Source organism: Limulus polyphemus, unplaced genomic scaffold (assembly GCF_000517525.1).
Source record: "Limulus polyphemus unplaced genomic scaffold, Limulus_polyphemus-2.1.2 Scaffold7517, whole genome shotgun sequence".
In the NCBI taxonomy this organism is placed as follows: domain Eukaryota; kingdom Metazoa; phylum Arthropoda; class Merostomata; order Xiphosura; family Limulidae; genus Limulus; species Limulus polyphemus.
In genome coordinates this window covers 14,282-33,306 of record NW_013673127.1, presented here as the reverse complement: position 1 = coordinate 33,306, position 19,025 = coordinate 14,282, and the positions used below count along the sequence as shown (strand labels likewise).

At 35.2% G+C, this 19,025-nt stretch overlaps 1 protein-coding gene across 1 annotated transcript in view; it reads left to right on the top strand.

Moving 5' to 3' along the window:
* LOC106474677 (potassium channel subfamily K member 4-like) overlaps positions 1 to 19,025 on the top strand; it is a 28,097-nt gene that overhangs the window by 3,377 nt on the left and 5,695 nt on the right. The window contains exons 2-5 of the mRNA XM_013935368.2: positions 2,522 to 2,672; positions 3,676 to 3,852; positions 12,617 to 12,949; positions 16,666 to 16,895. Coding sequence (XP_013790822.1) covers positions 2,522 to 2,672; positions 3,676 to 3,852; positions 12,617 to 12,949; positions 16,666 to 16,895 — 891 coding nt within the window. The remainder of the gene's footprint in view (positions 1 to 2,521; positions 2,673 to 3,675; positions 3,853 to 12,616; positions 12,950 to 16,665; positions 16,896 to 19,025) is intronic.

The window sequence follows — 19,025 nt, the reverse complement described above, 5'->3', positions numbered from 1 at the left end:
TTATCGTTGTTACATAATTTAGATAGTGAGGATTGCTGTAGAGGATATCAATAGAGGTTATTGTTCTTACAGAACTATACAGTGTGGATCAAAGGAGGTTATCGTTGTTCAAAGTGTAAGTAATAAATTTTTTTGCTTTTCAGAATATATATATATATATATATCCCTTTTTCAGCAAAATATATTGAACAGGCTAGATTATTAGATACGAAAAAAATATAAAGTTTAAACATTTTATAAATAATAATTAAAATACAGAATAAAAGGATGAAATAAATTAAAATACAACCAAATAAATAAGAAAGAACAGGATAATGCAACAATTGTAAGAATATTATACAAGTATTCAGAACAAGCTTAACTATAGTGAAGTTGTGGTACTATTTAAAGTCAGGGAGTTCATTTATAATAGATAAACTTTCTTTAATTAATAGTTCAATATTGGATGATCCAGATGAGATTATTTTGAAGTCTGTAATCAAGATGGGGTGGTTGTTGTCCTCACTCTCTGTGAATTATGGAGTGTGGAGGATTTGATAGTTTTTTACCAGCTCTGCTTGATACTCCCATATGTGTAATTATATACGATCCTGGAACGCATAGGGATAGGTAATAGGTCTTTAGATATGAATAGATTTTGTATTTTGAAAGGTGATATAAATATCACGTGTAGTTAAACTTGTGAATAAAACGTTTTAATTCTTCTTAAAATTTGTGACTTCACTGTGAAACTTTGCTTACCTAAAAAAAAAGGAACGATCAGTCTTAATGGGTATTTATCAACAGTGTGTGGCTTCTTTGGGAGTTCAAATGTATGAGAAAGGAACTTCCGTGTTAGGGTTTGAATAAAATGCAAGGGATAGCCGTTGTTTATTAAAATGTTCTGTAAAGTGGTGATTCCGGTATGAAGAGAGAGGTAGTTTGAACAGATGTTATATGTTCTAATGAGAAGACTGAGTATGAGGTTACGTTTAAAGGAATTAGCAATAAAACTGTCAATCAAGTATGTAAGCCTGTATATGTTATTGTTTTCTAAACAATAAACAGATGTTGTGAAATGGTTATCTAATCTGCCTTTTCTTGATATCCATTGACAAAAATATACGCCAATTACATCTGCGAGCCTGCGAACATGTGGGAGTATCAAGCATCAGACGAGTGCTTGATCATCTGAACCAGACTTAACCCTCTCTCGCTGGCTAGTAAGGAACTTTTAACAATTTAATTACTGCATTTTTCCACTCTCATAAACAAGATTCGTCCTTGGGCTTAATTTAGAGATCGTTGGGACGACTCAAAGTTGTGTACCAATGTGGTATCTTCGTTGTTTCGGGATATATTTTCTTGGCTATGATTTGAAACCAAGAACTTGTCACACGCCAAGCGAGTGTTCTACCAACTGAACTAACCTGTTAACCCCCTAGCGCTGGATAATAAGGCAATTTAATAAGTCAGACTATTACAAAATCTAGATATTGTGTTCTATGAACTACATATTAATATTCGTCAAGTTGCTATTATTGTACTGTTTACATTTTGATTATCATTGGCGGATTTTCTTGTTTTATACAAAGTTGTGTATGTTATATTTAAACAACTTTGAATATACAAATCAGCCAATCACATGAAAACAGCATCTGCTATAAAGTCGCAGTGGAACAGCGTATATCAGATCTGCATTTTGGCATTGTTTGGCATTTTGTGTGTTAGTAGTGTGATGCCAACAAAAAGTGTATTGCTTTTGTAATGGGTTTGTAACAGCCGTTTCCGACGCAAAATGCCCCCCAATAGCATAGCAGCATGTCTGTGGACTTACAATGCTAGAATACGGCTTTCGATACCCGTGGTGGGCAGAGAACAGATAGCCCATTGTGTAGCTTTGGGCTTAACTACAAACAAACAAACCGACGCAAAATATTCGCACACCCACATAATAAAGATGTGTTGAGATCAGCGATATAAAATTTCCAAAATGACGGTATCCATTCTACTTAATGACAATGGAAAAGAAAGGAATATGTATCAACTTAGGGTATCAGTACTATCCAGAAAGTGATCTGCTACAAGTCATACCACAGCTGTGATACACAAAATGTAGCGTCTTGTAACGGGTGAGAATCCACAAACACAAAGGTCAGCGGAAACAGTTGATCACATGCTCCAGGCAAGATCACGCAACATACTAAAAAAAAAATCCCAACTGAAAACGAGGCTATACTCTAGTATTAAGAGACATGCGCTGTATGAGTATAACGAACAATTTATAATGCTTGCTAGAGACAACAATAAAAGAGAATATATTAATGAACAGACCCAAACTTTAAATAAATGAGCAGTGTAAAACTCTTATTTATTATTGCAAATATATTGTGGTTGATATATTATTACATTCTTCTTTACTTTCACTAATAAGTTCTTATAAATACAGTAAGCACTTGCTTATAATAATACAAGAAATATATAATATTTATGGTTTCTTAACCGGTTCAGTATTGTTAAGTATATTTTTTGCTTTCCTTAGACAATCACTATGACCAGAAAGGAGGTTCTTGGCCTCTTGGTTCTGTTCATCGTATACGTATTGATAGGTGGAGCTGTTTTCATGGCTCTTGAAGCTCCTTTGGAGGAGAAGATGAGAGTGCAATTAAAAGATACCCGTAAAAAGTGGGAAGGTAGGAACATGTTAAAATCTCTACTTTTTTGTCGCAGTGATTGGATTATTAAGGTTTGATTATCATGGTTAAATGTATGTTGGCCTTTAAAAAACGATTTTACAAGGATGTTAATTGCGAAATGATTCACATTAGGTTAAGATGTTTATGAAATAGTTTAATACCTTGTAAGTTTTAGGATATTTGATATTGTACATGGATACATTGCTGTAAACAAAATTCAAGTAGGATTACAAAAAGATCTTACTTTAAATCTATTCAAAACTTATTTTATTCTTATGTCTTCAGTACAGTACCCAAGAAGTAATTTATTAGATTTTAACCAGAACTGTAAGCCTTTTCTCCAGGGCTCATAGAAAGGTTTACTCTCACTACAGAGACTCTGATTGTAATACACTCACTCTCATGAAGCCATATGGAGCTTATAAACAGCGGATTTTTAGTAACTTTCCTTACTTGTAACACTAAAGTTCTACAAATCATTATGAATTGTATTTTCTAGTATTAATGCAAATTGTAAATTATTTGGGAGTTGCATAGTTATCCCACAAAGAAGAAATATGAATAACTATAACCCTTTCTCTTAATTGAAATTCGTTGAAATACTAAACTTAATTATTATGTTTTCTTCTTTTTTTTTGGTACTCGATGCGACAGTGGTAAGTATATTAACTCACAACTCAAAAATACGGTGTTCAATTCCCCGAGGTAGACACAGCAGATAGCTCAGTGTTGCTATAAAACAAACAGAAACAACTTTTTGTCAGTATGTTTGTTTGTTCACTATACCGAAAACTCCGGATTCAATAAGTAATACTTTTTTTATTATTATAACATAAAGTAAGTTCGTCTTTCTTTCTTAGATCCATAATAGGGTATATGATTTATTAATTAATCTATAAATAAAAACAAATTATTACCAGGTCTTTCCGATATAAGTTCCTGATAATTTAGAAAACAGTATCAATAGTTTGTTGTCTTTGTTTGTTTGTTTTTGAGACAGATAGGCTTCTAGGAACGAATCATCCAAATTTCACTAAAGGAGACATGCAAAAACTTGTGCACCACCTAGCGGAAGCGAGGAGTAAAAACTTAATGGACGATTATGGTAACAATACCCACCTCAACTGGAGTTTCTACAATTCCTTTTTCTTTGCAATTACAGTCGTTACAACAATAGGTAAGTTAATCCTGAATGACGTCATTACGTATTTGGGAGTATAAAATACAGCATGCTTTTTTGTCTTTAAAGATACAAAAAGGTAGATTAGAATTATTTAAAATGCCTATAAATAGGCCTATTGAATCAGTTTGCATGTGTCCTGCCAACCCGATGAAGCCGTAATGGCGAAACGTTGACTTAAATATATATATATATATATTATCTTGAGTAATAGGTCTGATTTATTATCATTAGATGAAAAAATCTTTTTAGTCTCTACCACATTATTTAATATTTCAGAAAAGGTTTATTTAGTCTCTAACAATTGGACTAATGGTCCTTCGTCAGCAGATAGAAGGTATGAAGCAAACAACGTTATTAGGTTTCGGTCTGACACAGTACTTCGTTAGGTGTGAAAATATTTTGCACTACATCTTTCACACTGTAACGTTGTAGCTTTTATACATGGAGGCTTACAACACTAAAAATAGGGCTTTGATATCGTGATGGGCACAGATATCTCATTGTGTAATCACACACTCTTAGTTTGAAAGATTCAAACAATAAGAACTTGTGGTAAATAGCATTATAGCTACAACGTAACATTTAAAATTATTATTTAGTTTGAATTCAGTAAATGAATTACAACAGGGGTTAAGCCTAGCTGTTGTCAGAAATGACGCTGCATGTTATCCTCCACTCAGTGGCACAGCAGTAAGTCTGCGGATTTATAACGCTAAAAACCGGGTTTTGATACCCGTAGTAAACACAGCACAGGTAGCCCATTGTGTAGCTTTGCGCTTAACTAGATAAAACAAAACAAAACTTTACCACTTACAAATATATTTTTTTCGCTAGACGTTTCGTGCACGATGGTCTTCTTCAGGTGAGAATAGATGCTTAGTCAAACAGACCCAGCCAGTCCTTCATGATAAGTCAGATGTATCTAATCAGGAATTTAGGGGTGTCAAGCATCCAAAATGTCGTTCCATATATGTATTTTTGTGTATGTATAGTACAGTAAACCATATGTATAGTACGTGTAAAACAATATATATATAACATTAAATACAATATACGTCATGTGCTCACAATATGTGCAGTTAAAATATTATACAAAGGACAAGTGAAGAACTTGAAGTTGATCAACTTTCTTTCACTCGTTCTGATTCAACTGACAATACCATCAAGTCAATGAAACTTTGCTCTGGCATGGTGCTCCAGTGTTTGCTTTTCACAGGCTTCAATGTTGTTCAGTGTTGCTGTTGCAAAGTGCTGGTCAAATGTTTTCTCATTTTTTGTGCTTTGAAGTCCTAAAACTAACACTTAAACTTCAAATGTTATTATAACGGTATTCATACCATCTCCTTGCAGATACTTGGAAGCCATGTGGCATAATTTCAAAAGTTCATTCACAGTGAACAAGCAGATAAACGTTCACCCATAGTGACCAGGTAGAGAAAAGTTCACTAATAGTAACAAGGCAGAATTAAAAGTCTAAGGCTGTCAAGATTGTTGAAGTTTCACCAATAGTTTCATAATCAAAGTTACCATTGGCCAAAATAGATTTTACTGTATAATTCACAATACCTCTTGTGCTGACAAGTATTGTAAAATTTTCTTCTTGGTTTGACCAACATGTTGTGCTCAAGACTTCAGTGTCACTTCCTTTAGTTTGCAGTTGCTATTGAATGCTTATGAAGAGACCATATTTCAATTGAAGAAATAGTTTCTGGACTGTTTCAAAGGAATTTATTGTCGTTTTATTCTTCGTATGTGTCTACAATCACCAAATACAAACGGTATGCAAAACAGCGAACACAATATGCTTTTGGATCCAAATCTTGCACACGTGTCCCTAGTCCGGTATAATGACCAGACAAGGTAGAACAGTCATCATATCCTTGGTCACGTAGATTGTCAAATGAAAATCATGCTTTTAAAAAAGATTCTACAGTGGACTACACATTCATGTGGTCATTGTATCAAAGCACACCACCATATCCAGTAAACATTCATGTTGTCTTTGTATCAAAGCACACCACTATACCCAGTAAATATTCACGCTGTCTTTGTATTAAACCACACCACCATATCCAGTAAATATGAATGTTGTCATTGTATCAAAGCACACCACCATATCCAGTAAATATTCAAATGCTTCTCCATTTTCACTGACATTCCTAACAATAAAAGAAAGCTGTTCTTGTTTGTTCAGACAGGTGTTGTGTCTTGGCAGATGGAATGGTACTTTGCCCTTTTTAACGACTTCACAAACAATTTCAACCCGAGCACGAACTAGAGTATTCAGTTATGGGATTTAACTTTGGCTTTTTGTAGATGTTCAGCCATATTTGGATTCTAGCCTCAAAAAAACATTCCTCTATTATTTGATGTTTTTATTTTATTATAACCTCAGACAGGAAGGTTTAGACAGGACAAATTATTTGTAACATCCAGTAATAAATGTATAAACTATCATGTCAATATCATCTCTCTCTGCTGCTCCTCTTTAGCTCATAGCGATAGTTTTCTCTTGTATTACTTACTGAGTATTGTGTATAAAACAACAAATCTTGTTTTTTAAATTGTCCAAGCTTCCATACGTTTCGCACAATATTGGTTTTTGATATACTTGTCAAAACCTTTCTAAGCTTCCAGCACTTTGAGCCAAAATTTATAACTCTTTCATTGAAACGTCATATCGAAACGAATTTTGACACAAACCCCGGCATGGAAAACATAGTTTTAAAATAATTCAGTCAAGAACGTAAATAAGACTATTGAGGTTGAAAAGAAATATATTATTACTACTATTGAAATTAGCCTTGATATAAAAATCCAATTTTGATTCAAGATATCCATGTCTGAGGTAGGCATCACGGGAAGAGTAAACCTTTAGTATCAAAAAATCAAGTTCTTCATTTGTATCCTGGAGTGCGAGTGGAATAACATCAGAACTACAGTAGCTCTAGAACATAACCTTATTAGGCCAGGTTAACAGAACTGCAGCAGCTGTAGGACATAATATTGTCAGACCTGGTTAACATCAGAACTGCAGCAGTTGTAGGACGTAAGACTGTTAGACCTGGTTAACATCAGAACTGCAGCAGTTGTAGGACGTAAGACTGTTAGACCTGGTTAACATCAGAACTGCAGCAGCTGTAGGACATAAGATTGTTAGACCTGGTTAACATCAGAACTGCAGCAGTTGTAGGACATAAGACTGTTAGACCTGGTTAACATCAGAACTGCAGCAGCTGTAGGACATAGGCTTGTTAGATCTGGTTAACATTAAAATTGTAGTAGCTGGAGAAAATATGCTTATTAAGCCGAGTTAACATCAGAAATGCAGAAGGTGAATGAGATAGACTTATTAGATCGATTTAATATCAGAACAGCAGCAACAGGAGAACATAAGCTTATCAGACTGGGCTAACACCAGAACAGCAGCGACTGGAGAACATAAACTTATCAGACTGGGCTAACACCAGAACAGCAGCAGGAGAACATAAGCTTATCAGACTGAGCTGACATCAGAACAGCAGCAACTGGAGTACATAAACTTATCAGATTGGGCTAACATCAGAACAGCAGCAACTGGAGTACATAAACTTATCAGATTGGGCTAACATCAGAACAGCAGCAGCAGGAGAACATAAGCTTATCAGACTGGGCTAACATCAGAACAGCAGCAGGAGAACATAAGCTTATCAGACTGAGCTAACATCAGAACAGCAGCAGCAGGAGTACATAAACTTATCAGATTGGGCTAACATCAGAACAGCAGCAGCAGGAGAACATAAGCTTATCAGACTGGGCTAACATCAGAACAGCAGCAACTGGAGAACAAAAACTTATGAAAACTATTTGATATCAGAACTGCAACAGCTGGAGAATGTAAGCTTCTTAAACCGAGTTAACGTCGGATCTATAGCAGTTGCAGGACAAGCTTATTAGACCGAGAAGCTGTGCAAGTCTTAGCTGCGTCAAAAGTCGAATTTGTTGGTACATATGTTGTTTCATTATATTTATTAGGTATGCTATTGTACTTAAAAATGTATTACAGTTTCAATGTTATGTGTGAAAAAAGCATGTTTTATTATTATTATTATGGAACACTAGTGGAAAACGTGTGCTTTGCTTTCGAAATATTTGTTGTTGTTGTGATATTTTGTATTTGGATACACAAAGTTTATAAAATTTAAAGTCAGTGCTATGTTTTAAAGTAATTAAAACAGTTAAATGACCTGCCTGGACTGCTCTCTCATGAGGTTAGGAACAAATCTCATGGCCGTGCGGAGCGTCTCAGTGACTGAGAGGTTATATGTTAGTTGATATATTCGTATTCCACAACACGTGATACCCACCAAACATCTCTAGTACAAAAGATATTTTGAACCAAATGGTGTGTTAAAAAATGACAGACAGACTTATCTAGTAACAGGCATCAGATCTAGCGATGCTTTTAAAACCTGGGTATCAAGGGCAAGTATTAAAAACTTAACAGGATGGCGGTACCGATACTCTAAGTATCTATAAACATATTGTTACGACAGCGGAAATCACATGACGCTGGTAATACGTCATGAGTTTCTAGAAGGATCATAACTTTTATTGGAAACTCTAGTCTTTTCCAGGCGCTCTCTATTTTAATATATATAAGCCCAGCAAATAAAGCGGAGACAAGATCACATTGAAGAGAGATATAGAGACAGATAATTGAATCAAGTGAGCGGTAGTGACCGTAAGTAAAGTGCGTGAATAGCTGTGAATTATAGCGTGTGTTAAGTTAAAGTGACTGTGGAAATTCTGTGCATTGCAAAGTTGTATTGAGATAAAATAAACTAGTTTTATTTAAAAAAAGGACTTGTATCACTGAAGTTCCTCGGGAAGAATTTATACGGGAAATTATCAAACAAGCAGATACGCAACAATATGAAGAAATTCACACACAAAACCTTAACACATAAACACTGCTCTCTGAGATGGGGGGTCTAAGGGATAATAGATCCGTTCCCCATCTCTTTTCAGTGCATTGTTCTCTCTACACCTACCCTCTCCTTATACCTATGGCGACGTCATCCGTACTTCCCTACTCCTTAAATCAGTTTAAAAAGCTTCCTACGCACGAACACACACGTTGATCTTTTAATTACACAGATAAATAATTTTTAATTCAGTTAATAAAAATGGGGGGGGGGAATGATAAAATCAAGCTTGTTTTTCAGATTAAAAATATAATCAAACAATGAGATAAAATCGTAGATTAAAGACAAACAGTAACTAGATTAACCTACATACTACTGGCAATCCTAATAAACAAATGCTTGATTTGCTGAAACTTACTGATTGTTGGCTTAACTGTTTCAAAAATTTTAACGAACGATTTTCACGGGCGTAGAAGGGCAAATACTCACTCGTTATGTTGTGTTGGTACTAACATCAAGTGTGTTTTTTCCTGACTTGTAATGACTCTACAAAATAAACTTTCAGGCTAACTCCACAATGCAGCTTTTGAACATAAGCTTCAAGCTCACTTATGAGTGAGGCAAGAGACAATTTGAACATGAACGTTACGTTAAACATCATAATGTAGAATAAATATTACATAAGTTTCCATAAGTAACCGTGTCAATATTACAAGAAATGGCGCGTTATATCAATTAGATAATTATATCTATAGCAATGGCCGAAAGTTTTGCATCACTCTGAAATTTTAAGAATGAGACACAATTAAAAAGATTATCATATGAACATAATTTCCACCCGATATTTAACATAATACTGATTAAAGAAAGTACGAAAGGCTAATAGTACCTTCAGCATCTGAGAGATTAAAAATCTTGAAAACCATGCTACCAATATAACTACTACTACTATTATCCTTCAGCATCTGAGAGATTAAAAATCTTGAAAACCATGCTACCAATATAACTACTTCAAGTTATATTTCAGATACCTCCATGCAACCTGTAAACGTAACAGGTTTCATTCGATTTTATGAAGCAACAGACATATTATTTACCGTTCGCATTTCCTACTGTATCTACAACCAAGAGAATTAACATAGTCATCCTACTCGTGGTGGGTGGGAACATATTTAATCTAGGAGGGTTTGTATTTTTGTTTTAGAGTAAAGCCACATTGTTGTATATAACGTAACGTTCATATTCAAATTGTCTCTCGCTTCAAAGAGCTCGTACATCTTGAAAGCTTGCGTTCAATAAATCCATTGTGGAGTTAACCGCAAAGCTTATTTTATGTTTTCTCAAAATTAAAATAATGGTTCTTAAAACTTACATGGTAACGAGTTTATTGGGGTCAGTTTACGCGGCGTTGAAACATTACCGTATAAATGTTCGTTCACTGTAAAAATAACGAAAAGATATAAGCAGTATCCAAAAAACATATTAATATTTTCAAACAGGATCAGAATCATACATTACAGACCTGACTAGGGTCCTAAATGATCAAATTATCTTAGCCAGTCTTAAATGGTAGACCAGACTGATCTAACCAGGGTCATGCTTTATAGTTGAGAAAGACAGCCAAAGTCATATAAGATAAATTAGCAAGACCTAGCCAGAGTCGTGGCAGATAAAAACCACAACAACAATCTAATCAGAGCCATGCATAATTTAGTAAAACTCGGAAATTAGCCTGAGTCATGTATGACAAACTAGAAAATATGGCCGCGGTCATAAAAGATAAACGGGCCTACCAGTGCAAGTTAAAACAAACAAATATAGCAATAATTCTATATGATAAAGCAGTTAAGTATAACAAGAGTTGAACTTGGTTACTCCAATATATGTAACCAGAGCTGATGAATTAAAAACCCAATTAGAATCATGCACATTAAATCCAATAAACAGTTCAAGTGGTAGAAGCTAGTCAGATTGACGTAACCAGAGTCATACAGGTAAACTAAACAGACATATTATTTACCGTTCGTATTTCCTTCTGTATCTACAACCAAATGTGGTACAAAGTTTTCTACCAGAATTAACATAGTCATCCTACACGTGCTGAGCAGGAACGTTCTTAACATTTAATCTACAGCGATTATATGTTGTATTTTTGTTTTAGAGCAAAGCCACATTGGTCTATTTGCCGTGTCTATCGCGAGGAATGTAATCCCGGATTTTAACGTTCTAAGTCTATGGACTTACCGCTATCCCACCGGGGGACTAATCTACAGGGATTTTTAACACAATATCTTATACCTATATTTCTGAAATGTATGCTTCGGGATATTGTACTTAACCTGTCCTGTTTGTTCCGTTACTAACGAGACAGGTATCCTTATGGAAACTAAAATTTGGTATTTATACCGTATCGTCACTATCAGATCTCCCTAACAGTACGAAAAACAAAGGTGTCTTAAAATTTTCTCTTGCCCAAGAAAGTTTCTAATATAAAAACGCGGGGCTGGCGTTTTTAAGGAAAAGGGAAATGGGGACGAAGAACTTCCTCTGATGAAATCAGAATATTTTTGAGCCATGTTCAAAAACCATTTTAGAACAATTGCAGTTTTGTCGGTCTCACCAGACGACATTCTACAATTTGCAACAAGTATCTTTTTTATTGTGCTTAAAAGTTGTGTCATTTTAGATTTTGAATTTATGTTATGTGGAAAAGACTTACAGTGCTTGAAAAATGGGTTACATTTTTAAACAAACAAACATAAAGAAACAACATTCTTTGTTTTTTGAGGAAATTGGGTAGAGGACTATTTGTGACTAAGCCTATTTTCTTTAATTCTCTTCAAAGTTACAAAAGGAAACAATTAAATCGGACAGGCTGTTTATTGAAAAACTTCATTATGTCAGTCTGATTAGATATAGGCCAATATGGAAAAATACTAGTCAAAATACTATAGAAATTGTACTAAGTCAAGAAACTGTTTTCCATTTTCAGAATAAGTGATCGTTAACAAAGATGAGCTCATTATTTAATTTCTTTAGTGCATATTGGTGTATAAAAACTATTTTAGTACTAGAAATAAACAACCTTATAACATTTTGAAGGTTTTTACTGTCAGTTACGGTTTGTGTTTTAATGAAACGCTGCTGAAGAAGCTGTAAAGAGAAATGCCCAGTATCCAATTAAAGTAACAAATTTGGTGTTATAAGGTCGTATATTTCTAGAATTAAAGATGAGCTCATGTTAACGTAGTTCTAATCTTTTTTCGTGAAAAAACGTTACTGTTCCTCTGTACATTGTTGACAGAAAGTGTTTGTTTCAACTGGGCTCGTTTCTTCCCCCATTGTTTGATTTGGCAACACTAGAGTAAAAAATGTGTCATTAGGTGATTTCATTTTCCTTAGTGGAATCACAATGCATTATTTGGTGTCTTTAATCCTGTATGTGTTTTGTTTTGTTTCAAGTTTTTCACCATTATACATATTCATGTTGTTTTTAATGTATTTAAAATACTTTATTGAAGTACTAATAAAATTACTTGCCTTTCAATTCACTAGTGCTAGGCAAGTTTATGTATATTTGGTATTTTATTAACTTTGCACTTCAATAACATTAAAACGTATTCGTAAATTTGTTATATTCTTAATTCATTTGTAAAAGATCGGGTCGTCATTGAATAAAAAAAATCAAACGATATTGATGAAGAAATGGATTATACTCCGCTACACGTGTGTATTTAGTGGATTATACTCCGCTACACGTGTGTATTTAGTGAATTATACTCCGCTACACGTGTGTATTTAGGGCGCATTTGTCGTTTATATGAAAATCTAAATGAACGTCTCTGTTTTAGGTTATGGTCACTTAGCGCCATCTACTGTCTCTGGAAGAATCTTCTGTGTTTTTTACGCCATGATTGGAATTCCTATGACGGGCATCCTCCTGGCGGCAATCGGAGATCATTTCAGCAAACAATTAATCAAAAGTTTGGAGAGAGCTAAGAAATTTCACAATTCTAAGGTGGCACTGACTATCAATGCCTTCACTTTTCTACTGCCCTGGTTTATTGTGTTTATTATTTTACCAGCATGTATCTTCATGTTCATCGAGCAGTGGACGTTTCTGGAGGGGATTTATTACTGCTTTATCTCGCTAGCCACCATTGGTTTTGGAGATTATGTAGCAGGTAAGTTTATGGCATGATACATTAGAGTTTTATAAACTTATATTTAATTAACTTGTGTCTATTTAATGTGCATTAAAGACTATTCACATTTCTGACTTTACATTTTAACTGCATTTAGCGTCAATTCCTCTTATCAACGATTAGCTTTAACCCAATTCTTTCTCTAAAGCCCCCCAGTGGCACAGCGGTATGTCTGCAGACTTACAACGATAGAAACCTGATTTCGATACCCGTGGTGGGCAGAGCACAGATACCCCATTGTGTAACTTTGTGCTTAACTTCAAACAAACAAACAAAATATTTCTCTAAAACTATTTTACATTGGAAATGCATTTAGACTAGCAAGATTGCTTATCAAGACACTTTTATAATGATCTAAATTAACTGTTTATTCCCAAATGGCCTGGCATGGGCAAGTGGTTAGAGTGTTCGACTCGCAATCTGAGGGTCGCGGGTTCGAATCCCCGTCCCACCAGACATGCTTGCCCTTTCAGCCATGGGGGCGCTCTAATGTTACGGTCAATCCTACTATTCGTTGGTAAAAGAGTAGCCCAAGATTTGGCGGTGGGTGGTGATGATTAGCTGCCTTCCCTCTAGTTCTTCACAGCCAAATTAGGGACAACTAGCGTAGATAGCCCTCGTGTAGCTTTGCGCGAAATTCCAAACAAACAACATTCCCAATCTTTGTGCCAGTTTTTAAAATCAAGAATATTGCTTACTGAATACAAAATTAAACTAATCCTGCCATGGCTTATTGGTGCGCCTCTAGAAATTCTAAAGTTAATACATCATTCTGTGAAGTTAGTATTTTCTAAAGATTCGAATTCATAACTTTGTTTATCGGATAGATGCATTGACCAACTAAGCTACAAGATCTTTTAATCCGTCAGTCACAGTGTCATTGGTTACTAAGGGCGAAATTCAACAGAATTCTTGAATTATTATACACCAATCGAAATGTGATGCTCAGAATCCATCGTAGACTTAAGAATAAATTAGTACGTGCTGTTATTTAATTTTTATTAACGGGAAACTGGTTGAGATAAGATAGCAAAGAAAATATAACAATCAAAAATTTGACAGTTCGTTAAGCCATCTGTCTGAACTTTGCGTTTAAACCCTGGCCAAACTCGGTTTTATATAAATCTATCAAGGTTAGTTGGCTATATCATCTGTGCTGTTCCTGTATAGAGAGACGTGCGTTTAAACCCTGGCCAAACTCGGTTTTATATAAATCTATCAAGGTTAGTTGGCTATATCATCTGTGCTGTTCCTGTGTAGAGAGACGTGCGTTTAAGTCTCGGTCGAAAGGATTTTTTCTTTTACCCTTCTGAGTTCTGGGGGTCTACCAAGATTATTTTGTTTTATTGTATGTCCAGATACCAAAGAATTCAGCCTCAGTCCAACTCAGACTTTTCACTTCTCATAAGACACTGCATTTTAAATTTTAATGAACAAATTACACACAATAGATGTAACTTAATCAATATTCGTAAGAGTAAATGGTCAAACATATGTAATGTACTAAACTACTTGGACATTTTCAGGTATGTTGATTTCAGGTTAAATTTTAATTTCCATGAATAAAAAAAATCTTAAGCATATAAATACGATGGTCAAGATTAAATACTCAGTAAATAAAATAATTAATTTATTTCAAAGTAAATACAAAAAAAATAAAGTTCCTCAATTCAAATTATCATATGGTTCTTAATACTTGCAGCATCCTCAATTCAAATTATCATATGGTTCTTAATACTTGCAGCAGTTCTTCAACATACACGTTTTGCTTTTGTTCCACAAGAACACGCTTTTAAGCTGTTACATATTTCAACAATCTTTTTCATTTCAGGAAATTCAAGGTTCCAACATTTTTTGTTAACAACTACAATCATAATTCATTTCGTCTACCATTTAGATAACAGTTTATAATTCCCATTGGAATTTGCAGTTTGATCTTACAAGACTAGCAGATTTTGTACGTCTTACATCTAATATTGATGTCAAATTGTAGCTTCAAGGCAACATCAAAAGAACACAAACTGTCTATTATTTTAAGAGCACAGAAGCGAAGAAATATAACACTTATCTAAAATAGAAAACACATAAATCACATAAATACAAGGATTCAGAAATTAGGCAGTGAATGATTTATTACCAGAAATAAGTGATGTCCAATAAACATAGAAGTAGTATAGAAACCGGTTAAGGTTATTATTTCTTATATCTTTTGTCTGAATTCCATAAAAAGATATAAGAAATCCTAACCTTAACCGGTTTCTATACTATGCCTATATTTATTGGACATCACTTACTTCTGGTAATAAATCATTATCTGCCTAGTGTGCTGTTGTATTTCTTCGCCTCTATGTTATACCTCGTAATGAAATACATGGGTAAAATATTAAGAGCAACAGCGGCTTTATGTTTGTAGAATTAAACCTTGGAGATTTAAATGATTTGTCCACTTCCACCTACACCTTTCAAACGGTAACCATTACGATTTGGTAAGTATCGTTGTGACTTTAACTTTGATCAGTAGCCACTGCGATTTGGCATCATTAATTGAAATTTGATCTTTGACTGGTGAAAACGGTGATTAAATGTCATTGAGACTTTAACATTTGAGAGTTAATCTTAACTATTGGCCAGTGTGACTCGCTATTGTTAGAATGAGGCTTGGATCCTGAACGGTGTCTAGTGTGATTCGCTATTGTTAGGATGAGGCCTGGATTCTGAAAGGTGGCTAGTGTGATTCGCTATTGTTAGGATGAGGCTTGGATCCTGAACGGTGGCCAGTGTGGCTCGCTATTGTTAGGATGAGGTTTGGATTCTGAACGGTGGCTAATGAGATTCGCTATTGTTAGGATGAGTCCTGGATTTTGAACGGTGCCTAGTGTGATTCGCTATTGTTAGGATGAGGCTTGGATTCTGAACGGTGGCTAGTGTGATTCGCTATTGTTAGGATGAGGCCTGGGTTCTGAATGGTGGCTAGTGTGATTCGCTATTGTTAGGATAAGTCTTGGATTTTGAACGGTGGCTAGTGTGATTCGCTATTGTTAGGATGAGGCTTGGATTCTGAATGGTGGCTAGTGTGATTCGCTATTGTTAGAATGAGGCCTAGATTTTGAACGGTGGCTAGTGGGATTCGCTATTGTTAGGATGAGGCTTGGATTCTGAATGGTGGCTAGTGTGATTCGCTATTGTTAGGATGAGGCTTGGATTCTGAACGGTGGCTAGTGTGATTCGCTATTGTTAGGATGAGGCCTGGGTTCTGAATGGTGGCTAGTGTGATTCGCTATTGTTGGGATAAAGCCTGGATTCTGAGCGGTGGCTAGTGTGATAGTAGGAAGAAGGTCGATCCTAGATTGTCTTATAATAGTGAGGATACTACCAGTTAGTAGAAGGTTGATCCCAAACTATCTGATCATAATAAGGTGACTAGCAGTAGGAAGAAAATAAATCTCAAGTTATCTAATGATAGTAAGGATACTGCCAGTAAGAAGTATATCAGTCCCAAATTATCTAATAATACTAAGAATGTTGTCATTAGGAAGAAGATCGGTCCTAAATTATCTAATAAATGTATGACAACTAGTGGATATTAATAGCAAATAGTGGAGACCTGATATGAAATATATCAGAAACGCGTAGAATTTATAATAATTAAACATATACTTATGCTGCTGAGAAAATTACATATCTTATCAACTCAGGTAACTTTTATGGAGATTACATATGGATCTACAAAACTGGTGTGATCTTCTGGATCATCTTTGGTCTGGGGTATCTAGCAATGATTCTTAATTACATCTCTCGAGCCATGAGGTGTAAGCAGATTCGTCGAATGGAACGTGGTCTTTCACTCAGAATCAACTACACTCAGGAGAAGGTGGAGAAAAGATTGGATGACATCCATCATCTCCTCCAGGAGTTTATTGCCAAGGTAAGCCGGAGAAGTAATAGACACGCTAGACAGTAATAAGCAGAACACAATCATAGAGTCAATCAGGCTAGGCAATAACAAACAAAAGTAAAATCATTACCTACCAGCAGAATACATCATATTGTCAATCAGGTTAAGCAATAATACACAGAAGTACAACCGTTACTTACCATAAGGCTAGGCAGTAATACAGAAAAACATAACCGTCACTTATAGGCATACAAAACAGTAAACACAGAAAAATATTTATATTGTTACCATCAGGCTACCTACAGCACCCAAAAATACACATACGGTGTTAGCCAAAATGTTTGCTTATTTTGTAACAAATAAAATCATTATTATTATGATGGAATACAGATACATTTAGCAATGTCAAACTGAGATGTGCATGTTATATTAAACATCTACATATGTAGTTTGTATAATGAGACAGGTTCTATGGACATCATGAATAATTTATTAGAACAAACAGTTTCATCGGACATCTGTAGAACAATGTGTAATTCAACATTTCACCTATCACAATAAAACTTTACTAAAACACATATAATGACAAGATATAATATCAAATTATTATGTATAGTGTCTGTAACCATATATCAATTCATATTAAACATTCAGTACTTTGTTGGTCCTCCTCGTACTCTAATAACTTCCACAAGGCGACGTGGCATGTTGTCGATGAGGTTATTGGCATAATTCATCGTGATTTCACCCCAGTTGGTCACTAGGGGGCGCTTCAACTCAGCTACAGTAGCTGGCTTAAGGTCGTGGTTAGCAATTTTCTGGCTCAGTTCTGCCCAACAGTTCTCAATGGGATTAGAATTTGGAGACTTTGCTGGCCATGGTAATCTTGTAATGTCCTTCTGTTCGAGATAATCCTGTACAATAAACGCGCTGTGAATAGTAGAATTGTCATCCTGGAACACAAATTTATTGCCAAATTTTACCCTAGCATATGGCAGAAATATCGTCTCCATGTGATACCTGTAGGAAGCGACATTGACGTTTCCATGGAAGATATCAAAAGCAGTTTTCCACAATGATGAATAGCTGCCCAAACATGTACTGCACCACATCCTGTGTGTTACATGTGGAAAAGACAATCTTCCCTTGTTCTCCAGGCAAATGACGAACACGAAATCTACCATCAGCTTTAACAAACCGGAGAAAGGACTCATCTGAAAAGATGGGATGTCGCCAGTGTCCTAACTGTTAGTTGACATTCTGTCTTGCCTAAGTGTTACGGTAACGGAAGTGAATTATGGTTTGTATCGGTTTGCAGATACTCCCTTCTTGCAAAATAACCTTGTTTGGTCGGTTTCCTATTCATTGTTATTCTGGATGTCCTTCATTGAATGGACTAATACCATTCCTGTCGTAAGTTGTCGCGAAACTTCTTTCGGCCTTGACATGTTAACCTGATTAAAAACACGGTCATCTCGGGAAGTAGTTATTTGGCGTCCACCAGTAGACTTTTCTGGAACAACGTTATCTGTAGTCTGATGACGTTTCAGAATTCTGGATACAGTATAATGTGGGTACCTTACTGTTCTGACATTGTCTGTTTGCTTCATGCCTTTCTGCACAGTCGAAAGATTTGACGTCCTATAACTTCTGTCACGTGACGAGGCATGACTATACATCAAGAACAAAGCGTTGATATATTCCAAAGAAGATCATAGCAAAAGCACACACTTGTATACAAAACACGTGTGTATGTGTGTGTTTTGACGAATAAATACTCAAAACAACTTATGCATACCAGAATAACAACACGTACATGTCCATCCGATCATATGCTACCTTCTATGTTACTACTCGGGCATTTACTTAAGAACTACTCCATGCATGTAGACAATAACATCAATATAGAGCAACATTTTGGCCAAGACTATATGATGCTACAATCAGACTAAGCAGTAAAAACTATTATATTACCATCAAGTGAAACAATAATACAAATATATATATATATATTGTTATGACTCTGTTCGTTAGTTAACTTTCCGTAAAATTTCTTTCCGAAGAAACTTTAGCAATACAAGTCCTTTCTTAAATAAAACTGGTTTATTCTTTCTAAATACAACTTTGCAATACACTTAATTTCTACAGTCACGCTATAAC